General features: G+C 58.7%; 2 protein-coding genes across 2 annotated transcripts in view; one reads left to right on the top strand and one right to left on the bottom strand.

Moving 5' to 3' along the window:
* Positions 1 to 3,872: 3,872 nt before the first annotated feature.
* VOLCADRAFT_100174 (uncharacterized protein) lies at positions 3,873 to 10,478 on the bottom strand (the record flags this gene model as incomplete). Its single annotated transcript, XM_002958790.1, has 7 exons — positions 3,873 to 4,484; positions 5,371 to 5,454; positions 6,053 to 6,196; positions 6,287 to 7,230; positions 7,516 to 8,569; positions 9,665 to 10,187; positions 10,447 to 10,478. The coding sequence occupies 7 exons, from the start codon at positions 10,476 to 10,478 to the stop codon at positions 3,873 to 3,875; spliced, it is 3,393 nt and encodes a 1,130-aa protein (XP_002958836.1).
* A 1,408-nt stretch (positions 10,479 to 11,886) lies between these two features.
* Positions 11,887 to 12,229, top strand: part of VOLCADRAFT_100173 (uncharacterized protein) — a gene marked incomplete at both ends in the record, with an annotated part of 12,581 nt that continues 12,238 nt past the window's right edge. The window contains one exon of the mRNA XM_002958807.1: positions 11,887 to 12,204. Coding sequence (XP_002958853.1) covers positions 11,887 to 12,204 — 318 coding nt within the window. The remainder of the gene's footprint in view (positions 12,205 to 12,229) is intronic.

Here is a 12,229-nt window from a genome sequence, read left to right as displayed (position 1 = left end):
TTGATGTGACTTTGGGCTGGGTCAATGTAGGCAGCCAAAGTTGTTTGTGCTCCTACGATTCTTGTTGGCTACAGACGAGATACCTTGCAATAGAGAATGCATTTATATAACCAATAACGCGTTTCAGCCGGGCGAGATATTACATTGGTCGGTCACACATACACACACATACAGGTAGACAGACAGACAGAGACAGACAGACAGGCAAACAGACAGACAGAGACAGACAGACAGACAGACAGACAGACGTGGGCAATCCTACAGGGTAGGGGCCCCCTGGGCGCTTCACGCTGGGGCCCCGCCCAAAAGAAAGAGAGAGAGAGAGAGAGAGAGAGAGAGAGAGAGAGAGAGAGAGAGAGAGAGAGAGAGAGAGAGAGAGAGAGAGAAAGAGAGAGAGAGAGAGAGAGAGAGGGAGAGAGAGGGAGAGAGCAAAGGTTATTTAAGTGTTACAACCCCCGGTGTTGTAGACTTCAGTCGACACAACCACATAATGGGGGCATCGAAAGATACCGATTGAGACAAGTGTCTTGAATAAATAGTCATCAGTGACTCCACTTGGGCCTCGCGCCGATAAGAATCCCCAGTACGACTGGGCGGCGCGGTATCCAGAAGCCATAGTTCGCAGGAACTACTCTCGCTCGGTCAGACGAAACTGGGACGCAGGTCCCAGCTTTACGTAGGTAAAAACCCCGCCCATACGCAGGTATGGACTTCCGCAGCGGTGCGGCATTAAGGTGGCGGACGACTAACAGTAGTCGCTTTAGCCGCCTGCAGCTAACAGTAGCCCAAACGCGCCCATATGCAGATATGGACTTCCTCAGCAGTGCGGCACTCGAATGGCGGACGACTAGCAGTAGTCGCTTTAGCCGCCGCAGCTAACAGTAGCCGCAAGTAAACTAATAGCAGTATTAGTTAAAAACCAGTAATCACCGACAGTGGAATTGATGGGTGTTAGTAACATTGAAGTTCGATAAATCGAACTGGATGAGATAACCACCGACAGTTAGGATTCGGAGCCCAAACCGTTGCAGAAAACCTTTACAGGATACAACACCCGGTCGTCGTCGGCTGCTCACCTGCGCAGCTGTTGTGTCGTTCTAAGTTGTTCATGACAGTGCCCCAAGAGAGCTGTGAACAGGTTATTTATCTGACAGAAGCCGCAAAACACTCCCCTCCAATATTTTTCCACTGCCCGGTCAGCAAGCGGAGGTTGCGCCCGAGGAAATGTGTGTGTATGTATGTCTGTGTGTGTGCGTGCGTGCATGTGTGTGCGCGTGTGCGTGTGTGCGCGCGTGTCTGTGTGTGTGTATGTGCTATGTGCTATGGATTTTATGGATTTTATGTATGCGTGTACTGCTGTATTTTCCAGGCCAGATATCTCTTGTAATTCGTTGTGATGTGATTAGGAGATCGCTGGAGGCGATTGTGCCTCGTGGTGATGAGAGTCCACCCACCGGTGTCTTCCCGGGCGCCAATCCATCCACACCCAACCATAAGTGACGTATATGCACATGCACGTGTGTACGGAAACCGCGGACAGTGTACGGTGTCCCCATGTGTACGATTACACCATTTTTGCCAGTCCGGGGGGGCCGCACAACGGAGCGCTGCGAGCGAGTCGAGGTGGGCCGAAGCCCATAATCAAGACGTCACACGCCCTGAACCGTGACCTCCACACACGCCCTTCCACAGAACCGCCTGCGCCTCCGCACTCTGTTTAAGCGACCTGCTATAACTTTTTTTGGTCACCATTCGTGTATGTGGCTGTCTTTAAGTAGGGTTTCCATAATATCCCAGCTCCCGTATAGGTAATCAGCTGCAGCAGCTACTATGTCCTTTAAAAGGGTGAGAATGAGGTGGTGTTTGGGAGTCAGATTTGCTCCGGCTGGGAGAAGAAGTTATCCTCCAACTAACCAACCAACCAACCAACCAGCCAACCAACAATCAACCAATCAGCATATGTATGCGTGCCTCATTGCAAGATATACATTCAATGAACCCATATACATACACATATACCCTTGCACACACAGACACCCGGGCAGTTGGCAATTATCAACCAACCAACCGTACCTGTCATGTATTTTGCCCCCCCCTGCAAAACACTTCTCCCAAAGCCTGTCTCGCCTGGGCCGTACGGCAACAGTACGGGATCGTAATAGTCACATGGACATATACCGTGGCAGCCACATTCAAACATACAATCAATCCTATCAACCTTCCCGGCAAGACACAAGATCACAGCAACCTGCGGATCCGAAATCCATCCAGCTAGGAGCTGACCTCCCAAAGCTCACATGCTGCGCTCTTTTCATGCTGCGTTCTCCGCGCTTGTGGTCGTGCCCGTCGGGTGGATAGTTGGGTGGGGCCCGGATAACAGAATGCGGAGGGCGGTAGCAGCGGCAGCAGAACAGGCAGGCATATAGGCCATTGGGAAGAACAGCACTGTGAGGCCTTATGGGCGAAGCCCTATTATTCCCATATGTATCCATACGTACGGACTCTTTCATGCAGGGGAAAAACGCCCGGGTACGTCTGGGTATCCACATGCAGTTGCGAGATCGGTGCATCTACAGGTCCGCCGCTGGGCAGCTTTTCTGGGCAGTCTCACAACCTCGGGCTGCGGGGGTTGTTCCTCTTCGTCCGCCTGCCGGACTCCTCTGCGGTTGGGGGAGGGACGCGGGGCGCACACGGAGGCGGCGGCCGGACGAATGGCCTGATGAACGGACGAGCGGCTTCTCACCCCTAGCGGGTCCCTGCGGGTCCCTGCGGGTATATCGGCTCCGTGTGTTCTTCGGCGGACCTGTAAAAGGACGTGAATTTATATCGATGACCACATGGACCTCCACATTCATCCCTCCCTCCCTCCCTCAGCCGCCATTTTTCCTTTCTTTCTTTCCTTCCTTCCAGACTTTTAAAGTTCATCAAAAGCCAGCACGCACTGCGTCTGCTCATCCTCTTAGTCTGTCAGCATGCTCGACAGTGAAAATCCATCTGGTGGTGAGTGACTGCGTCGACAGGGGCAATAAACCTAGCCGCGCAAGAGCGGCCCGACAAGGAATCCTTCCATCCATCCAGGAATTGATGCATCCATATTTCCTCTTTCCCAAACACCATTGTCTGTGCATCAGAAAAAAGACCCAACAACATATTCCGCCGTTTTTTGCATTTCTATCACTTATAAATATATTTATGATTATAAAGGCCATGATGCCGTAATGCCGACAGTGATAATAATGAACGACGATGCAGTAGCAATCCCGGATAAGAGCTCGCAAAAAGCCTCCTCCTTATATCGAGAGGCATCACCGCACCTAATCTCACCGCACCTTCGCATCCTCTGCGCCCACAGGGCTGTGGGGCTCAGCAGTGGAGGGCACCCCCCCTTGTTGCCCATCCCCTGCTGCTATGCCGCCGGCGCTTGGCTGTCGGCGCACCGCACTTGGTCTTTTATTGCAACCACAATTCATCAGACCGACGTAGCGTCCTAACCGTCCCATATGCCAACGCAAACGCAGCGTATCGAAACACATCGCAGCACAATATAGCACTGACTGCAGGTTCGTGTCGTTCTTTCTGAAGTCGTCTTCTCGTGCATTTTGCCTCATGGAAACGCTGTCTTTTCCTCGTTGTTTTGTCGTCTTTGGATTGCGACGCACGATACAAAATGCGATACACAACTCCTTGGGACTGGATAGCGCAACCTTCCCCATTGACCATGGCGCCCCGTGCCCGAGAGGAAAGGTCTGTCTGCTACTCCAACTTCTGCTACCGCAACTCAATGCATTGTTACTACCAATTACTCCTAAAACAACCACTTCCACTCCTACGACAACAAAAACAACAACAACGACAGCAAGATGCTCCTGCGCCTATACTCCATGCCGTAGCAACTCAGCTCCTGGTCCTTGCCTTGCCTTGCATCGCACAACCTGCGTCGCTTCCCATCGATGAATCTCGCCGTTACGGCCGCCAGCACCGTCCCCGTCTGATCCACCCTCCTCCTCCCCCTCATGCTGTTTTCCCTCCTCATCATCATCGCTGTCTCCACTATCTCCGCTATCGCTGCCGTACTCAAAGCGCTGCGGCCGCTCCTCCGATGCTCCTAACGACTGCTGCTGGTGGTGGTGCTGCTGCTGCTGCTTCTGGTTATGAATGTGATTGTAGTTAAGATTATGATTCTGGTTATGATTATCACTATGATTCTGGTTACGTATGTTACTGTTATGGTTATGAATGTGGTGGTGATTTGCCACCGCCATTTTATCCCGCGGGTCATCGCAGTCGCAGTCGCGGTCATGATCTCGGTCCTGTGCTTGAGAAGTTGCGAGTTTCGCCTGCTGGGCCTGCTGGGCCTGCTGGGTCATGGCCGCGATGAGAAGTTGCGTCCTAGCGGCCTCGGAACGCGCCATCAGCGCGTTGAGAGCGTACACCTCCACACGCCGCCGCTCCCGCTGCGCCGCGTGTCGGTGGCGCTCCTCCGACTGGGTCGTGGTGATGGTGGCGGCGTGAGGGCGGAATGCGCGCATTCGTGCGTCCATGCATGGTGCGATCGGGGGCCGCGCAGTGGGGGGGAGAGCCATTGCGAAGGGGATGGGGAGAGAGAGGGGGACTTGGGGTAAGGAAGGAAAAATGATGGTATTGGGTTGGATGGGGTGGTTGCTGGTTAGTTAACATGCTCGCGCGGGCTAGAAAGAAAGAGGGGGAGAGAGAGAGAGAGAGAGAGAGAGAGAGAGAGGGGGAGGGAGAGAGAGAGCTCAGTGTTTGTCTAAAGACAGTGAAATTCTTGTACGTCTATAACTGGGCACGTGTTCTTTCTCTTCAGGGTTTGTGTGTTATGTTTTCTGTTTCCTGTTTGTCCCAGGAAAGGTGATATGCAGTGATGGAGGGTCCCTGATGCGGGTGAAGCACCGCGAGGGTGAAGCACCGCGAGGGTGAAGCACCGCGAGGGTGAAGCACCGCGAGGGTGAAGCACCGCGAGGGTGAAGCACCGCGAGGGTGAAGCACCGCGAGGATGAAGCACCGCGAGGGTGAAGCACCGCGAGGGTGAAGCACCGCGAGGGTGAAGCACCGCGAGGGTGAAGCACCGCGAGGGTGAAGCACCGCGAGGGTGAAGCACCGCGAGGGTGAAGCACCGCGAGGGTGAAGCACCGCGAGGGTGAAGCACCGCGAGGGTGAAGCACCGCGAGGGTGAAGCACCGCGAGGGTGAAGCAAGCCCACGTGCGCTGATCCCGGTCTGGGGACTGCCCGGGAGCCGAGCCCCCAATGCAGCACCTACAGCCATCACATTTCGAAACGGCGGCCATCGTCCTCCCCTTCTTGCCACTTCTCCTTCCACTGCCATTGTTACTATTGCCGCTATTGCTCACCTGCCGCTGCCGCTTCGCCGCCTCCTCCGCCTCCATAAGCCGCGCCTTCTCCCTCTGAATCCGGCTGTATGCCTCCAACCGCTCCTGGCGTGTCGCGTAACGGCAAGAAAAAATGGGTATGATGGCGGTATCATCAAAATTTATTTCCATGATGTCCCTGGAATAATGATGGAGGTAATGATGAACAAAATGAATGAGATGACAGAATCGGGCGCAATGACAGACGTCAATACATCAGATACAGCGCACAAGTCTATATACCAAGATAGGCCGCTTTGCCCGCAGGTCCTCCGCAGGTCCAAACCGCAATCCCCCCCCAACGGGGCACAGCCCCGGACACCAGGGACTTCATCTGGGCTGTTACGCAAAGGGGCTCCAGGGAGCTCCATCGCCTTCCTAATATCCATGAGCATCAGCATCAGCATCAGCCGGGATGTTATGCGGCCCATTATCAGCCACACAGCCACACAGCCGTCTCCGGACGCCCAAGGGGACATGGACTTTCCCCATATTTCGTTCTCGCCAGTGGCACAACAGAAAACGTCTTTGCCGATATTACATAGAGGAGTAGTGTGTGCCTTTGTGGGTCTCCGTACAGCAGGGAGACGTGTTTATGTGGCGTTTCCTCAAGGCAAAGTGGCATTTGATTTGTCCCAGGCTTCCTAACCCGAAGAGTCCACACCTGGGCTCGGCGGACGTGCTCCGAAGGCTCACGAACCGTAACCGATCCAAAGGTTCGGTTGGTGACGGCGCCGCCGCTGCTACTGCACGCCGACTCGCCGCCGCCGTCGGCGTCCACGCCAGCGTCCGTCGACCCTGGCGGCGGCTGTGTGTGATGAAAGCGCACCGGGGTGGCGTGGCGACCGGTACGACGGCGGGTGGGACTGCCGGCGGCGGCGGCGCCGCCGCCGCTAACGCTGTAGCTCTTGCCGGCGGTGCAGCCGGATACAGGGCCGGCGGCGCCGCCGATGACGAGAAGCGCCGTCGAGCCGCCAACGCCGCCGCCAGGAGTGGCGACGGCGGTGGTCGTGGCGCCGCCCGGCTGGGTGCCGACGCCGGGTTGCGCAGCTCCAGGCGGCGGCTGTAGCTGCTGCTGCTGCAGCTGCGGCGGCGGCGTGGGTCTCCGCCAGTCCGGCGGAGCGGCAAGTGACGGAGACAATGCGGGAGCGGCGGCGGCGGAAGAGGCCGCGGCGAAGGAGGAGATGGCGGCAGGCAAGACGGAGGATACGGTAGGCGCAGTTACCGTTACATCAGCCTGGTGATGCGGTTGAGGATGCAATGGAGCTAGATGCGGCGGCGGCTTTGATTGCGGGTAGGTCCCGCCTGGCGCGTAACCCATAGAATTGCGGCTGCCAGGGCCGCCGTCGGTGGCGGCAGCGGCCGCCACCGCTGCCGGCAGCGGCAGTAGCACCGTCGGTACGGGATCCAGCGGCTGCAGCTGCGGCGGCGAGCTACGGCCAGGTCGCGACTCTGCAGCCCCAACGCCGTCACCGGCTAAGCTGGCGGTTCCGCTGGCGCGACGTCGTTGCTGCTGCTGCAGCGGCGGCGGCGGTGGCGGCTGTTGCTTATGACTCTGGACGTGGTGATGGCTATTATGCTCCTCAGAGCCGCCACTTAGAAGCTCTGGCGGCTGCGGCGCCGCCGCCACCGTTGCTGCACTTATGTCGTACGGGTAACGCCCTGAGGGCGTAGATGTAAGCGGCTCCAGGGAATGGCGCCAGGAGCTGGTAGCCAGGGTGGCGGCCGCGCGCGGTGAATGGGGCTCAGAATGGGATCCAAAGGAACTGGACTTCAAAGGGCCGGCGCCTGCGGAGGCGGCGACGGCGCCTGACGGCGGCAGCAGCCCGGTGGCGACGGCGCCTGCGGAGATGCGATAGGTCGGGTTGGACTGTGCGATGATGCCGCTGATGCCGTAGCCTTGCAAGCTGAGGGCCTCGGATGCGGCGGCGGCGGCGGTGCCGCTGCTATTACCGCTGATGGCGGAAAGCAACGAGGTTGTGGAAGGATCGCGAAGGCGACTGGGCGGCCGGCTCAGCGGTATCAATGGCTGCGTGGGCGTTGGCGGCGTTGGCGTTGGCGGCGTTGGTGTTGACGGCGGTGGCGTTGGCGGCGGTGGCGTTGGCATGGATTTGAGGGACGGTGGACGGGATAGGGGGTTGGTGAAACAGACGAATCCCGAGGGGATTCGCGCTAGGGCCTGGTGATCTCGGTCGTTGCCGCTGCCGGCGTTGACGTTGGCGCTGCATCCGCCGGCGACGGCGGTGGACATATTCTGCAGTACGACAGCAGCCGACGGCGTCGCCACCGACAACGTCTCCGAGCCGCCAGCACATGCAAGGGCCGGTCCGGAACCTTGTAACGACGGCACCGCCGCCGCTGCCGCCGCCCCATTCGGCTTGGAACTGCCCGTTCTCATGCCGCCAGGTCGCATGACCTGTCCATACACTGATGCTATGCAGGCTGCGCTACTGCTGCGGCTGCTGCCAGTACTGGCGCTGCCGCCGCTGCCCCCGCTATCATTGCAAGACTTCATCGTCCGCTGCTTCGAACGAGAGCGGCGCCCGCGGAGCCGCCTGAGGGTGCTACTGCTACTGCTAGATCTCAAGTTGCCGCTGCTACTGCCGCCCAAGCTGCCACCGCTGCCAGGGCCGTTGACGCCGTCGCCGCTACTACGGCGCTTCTTGCTACAGCTTCGTCTGGTACTACCGCTACTGCCGGAGCGCGCGGCAGCTGACCCCAACCTTCGTTCCCGGGACCCAATCACCTCCCCTGGCCGCGCCTCGGCAGTATCCCTGGCGGTGCTGCTATCCCCGGTATTGCTACAGCCGCCGTCGCCGCCGCCACCGCCGCTACTGCCGCTGTTGCCATGATCTGCAGGGATCTTGCCGCGAGCCAGCGACGAGCCCCCCGGCGACGCCACCGGCCTGTGAGTATCAACCGATGTCGTACTTGACCTTGCCGCCGCCGTTGACTGTTGTAATGATAGCAACTTCGACCGTGTCTCTGCGGCGCCGCCGTACGCAGCCGACGCAAGATGCCCGGTTGTACGATTATGTCGTACCGAGGAGCTCCGTACAGCAGGTTCCCGCTGAGGTCGGGGGCTCTTGGCACCGCCGCCGCCGCTGCCGTCGCCGCTGTTAACATTAGAGTTATCCCCGCTTCTGCCGTACAGCTCCACAGGCGGAGGGCGTGCGCAGCGCTGGCGCATCGGCGGCGTCGGCGTGGGCCGGGGGTTTGTACAGCAGGAGGCGGCAGCACCGGGTGCGACTGCCGTACCATTCGCAACAAGCCCGGCGGCGGCGGTGGGAAGCCCCCCTTGCGGAACTCTGTCGTCCACCGGTTTCGCTGGCCCTGACTCGGCTAAACCGCCGGGCAGCCTCGTCTTGCTACTGCTACTGCTACAGCCACCCTGCGCCCCGTCCAAACAGTCAAGCCCCACCAATGACGGCGTCCCCAGTGCCGCGATAGCCACTGCCTGCGATAAGCCATTCCTGAATATGCTCCTTCGGCTAGTGCTACTGCTGCTACTGCCGGTATGGCCAGCGGCAGCGGCGACGACGCCGGCGGCGGACGCAGTGGCGGCGGCGTCAGCTAAACTGTGCCGTGCGCAAGAGCCCCCTCCCGTCGGTTGGGCAGTAGCCGTCGCTGAAAGACACGAGCGATTGCCTGTGCTGGGCCTGCTACTGCCGCTGTCGCTGCCGCAAAGCACCCTGCCGCCGCTGTCGCCTAAGCCGCCGCCCTGCGCCACACGCCAGCTGTTGCGGCTACTGCTACACCTGCCACTACCACTCCCGCAAAAATCACTGCTGCTACCCCAGCTGCTGCTGCCGGCAGACATGTCGCCTCGCGAGGCGACGCTGCTGCTGGTGCTGCTGTCCGTTGATGCACTCCAATGCAGTCCCTCCTGCTGCTGCTGCTGCTGCTTCTGCGACTGCTGCTGCAAGTGCGACTGCTGCAACTGTTGCTGCTCCTGCGACTTCTGCTGCGGCTGCTGCAAGTGCGACTGTGCGCAATTGGGTGGTTGTTGCAGTGGTGACGGCGGCTGCGGTACAATCTGCGGCAGCGGCAGGCTGTAGCAACTCTGTTGACCCGCCGACACACTTGGGGTCCCTAACCCCGTGCCCGTGCCCACCCTTCCCTGGGAGAGAGAGGCCGACCGCGAAAGCGACGCCACCGGCTGCTGCTGCTGCTGCCGCCGCTGTTGTTGCTGCGATGGCGTTGCGGCCGGCAGCCGTGGTGATGACGGTAACGGTGCTGCTGCAGCGCCGGTCGGCAGGGGCCCGCATGCACACACCGGCTCGCAGCCTTCCAGCCCGGCGTCGAGTCCAGTCCTGAGCCCAAGACCGAAGCCGTGTGCGCTCCCAGTGCAGTTCCCATCGTCTTGAGGAGGTTGTGATGGTGGCAGCTTATTGGCGGGCCCTTGTGAGGCGCAGAGGGCTGCATCCCTGCAGGTTGGATTGCCGGAGGCGACCATGGCGACCATGCCGGAGGCGACCATGTCCGGTGCCATGGTGGGAGTTGATGGAGTAATGGGCGGGTCTGGAAGCAATGTCGTCCCATGTTGTTGGCTGACTGGATTTGGGTCGAGCTGAATGGAGCTGGAGGCGGCGCCGACAGCGCTTTGGTCCGCAGCTGCGTTAGCTAGGAGCACATCGACGGTGAGGGTGAGGCCCAGGCCGGGCGCAGGCGAGGTGCGTGATACAAGGATGTTTTGGGATTGGGATTCAGATTTTTGAGGAAGGAGCTGACGGTGGTTTGAGATGGGAGCGGGCGATGTCGCGCCAGCTGCATCCGCAGGGACGCCAGAGCCGGTGTGCCTGGCGGAGAGGGAAGCGCGGGGGACTTTTAGGGATGCAAAGTGCCAACACGGGAAGCTGCCTGTTGTGCGATAGGAAAGGCGTTGTTGGTGAGCGCTTAGGCAACGGGCGCTATGTGACCGCTGGAAGACCGGGTGCCCTGTGGCCGTAGGAAGGCTGGAGCACATGCGACATTACCTCCCCTGATACATGAGGCCGTAACGCAGCGAAAACTGGCTCAAAAGTCGAAATTTACGTCAGTAACGATAATAGTCCTTACCTTAACACCGAGGAGCCGCGGACCTCAAGCATGACACCAGCCGAAGAGCGCCTGGTGCCGCGGTCGTCATCACCAAGACAGTTTAAAGCAAAAGGGCCCGCCTTTGCGTATCATAATTGACTTTCACGAGATCGATCATGTTGGTCAAAGGCTTTGGCTGCCTTCGACCCCAGAACCCATTAGAAAGCGAATGCTGAGGCTTGAAAAAACGAGGAGGGAAGCCTTCTGCCAGTGGACTGTATGTATAAAAACCATCTAAAGCGAAAACGTTAGACTACTCGCTGCTCGTACAGAATGCAGCTCCGAGACCTTAAGCATTCTCCATTAGTCGAAGCAGATTTACAGCTTTGGAATCAGGATGTCTCAGTCCGACGTGACCGCAGCGATTCGGGTTTTAGCGACTTTGTGTACCAATCGCTAGCCTAATCAGGTGCTTTCTACTGAGCGCCAGGCCGCAATCACATGACCTTGATAAGCCCTACCCTACGAAACGTCTGCAACAAAAGTCTGCGACGTCTGTCCTCCTTGCATCCCCGTAGACACCCAGCTTGCGCTTTGGCCTGGCCACCGCTTGGCCGATTGAACCCAAGCCTTCGCATCGGAGCTTCCCTGCCCTACTGCGCCCCGCGCGCGGAGCCTGGGCTTCATTCCGTCCTCATCTGTCATCCAAGGTAACAGTAAATTGAAGCGGGCTTACTGTCTAACATTTTCTTTTCCCCACTGTATTCGCAATGCGTCAGCACTTTCATCCCGGTACTTTACCCCAGATCGGTACCCCCTCCCCTGCACCTTCAGCCTTGTGTGACCCCAAGCAGCAACATTGATAACAGTAGTGGTGGAACTCAGAAGTGCACTTCATGCCGCGTGCCGCGTGTGCCGCGTTCATTCGGGCACCTTTCCCATCCGGGTCCCCTGTCTGGAAACGTCTTTTTGGACCTGTGATTTGTGTCCTTGGAGTTGTCGCTTGCTCAATAACTACCACCACCAGCATCACCACCAGCATCACCACCAGCACAACCAAATCACCATCACCAGCAGCGCAACCAGCACCACTATCAGCTGCTGCTGCGACGACAACCCATCCCAACAGCAATAACCTCCTTCCCAAAATTGGATCAGACTCCAAAGAATCGTCACATCTTCATACGAGAGTCGTACGGCAGTCGTACCTAGTCGTACCTTTCCACGTTTGTCCATGTCATCAAGAACATGGACAAATCCCTTAATTCTACCGATTAGCAGTTGTAGTGCTTAGCCTTCTACTTCATGTACTATTCCCTCCACGAAACCCCCTTCTTATTCTACGACGTGCTTTGCCCCCCAACACCCCCGCTTTTGCCTCCGTTACGCAGGTATCATCATCATCATCATCAACAACAACAACAACAACAACAACAGCAGCAGCAGCAGCAGTATTCCATTAGCCCCGTCCGGCCAACCATGACACCCAAACCCACCACGGCCACCGCCGCCGCAGCCGCCGGGGCCACTGAGCTCACTGCCTCCGCCGCCGCCGCCGATCTTTCTACAGCCCCCGGCGGCGGCGGCGCCGCCGCCGCCGCCAGCAGCATCACTAGCAGCAGCAATGGCCCCTCCGAGCAGCCCTCCGGCATGTCATCCGAGGCTGCCTTACTGGCGGCCATCAGCGAGGTTCCCACCCTGAGTCGGTTGGTGGTCCGGGCGGCGAACGAGGACCTGGGCCGGGGAGGAGGGAAGGGAGCAGCAGGAGGAGGAGGAGGAGGAGGAATTACCATTACGGTGCGTTTGTGTGGGGGGGGGCCTA

This window comes from Volvox carteri (genome assembly GCF_000143455.1).
Source record: "Volvox carteri f. nagariensis unplaced genomic scaffold VOLCAscaffold_107, whole genome shotgun sequence".
Taxonomy (NCBI): Eukaryota; Viridiplantae; Chlorophyta; class Chlorophyceae; order Chlamydomonadales; family Volvocaceae; genus Volvox; species Volvox carteri.
Note: the sequence above shows the minus strand (reverse complement) of the source record. Positions and strands in the feature narration are given on the sequence as shown.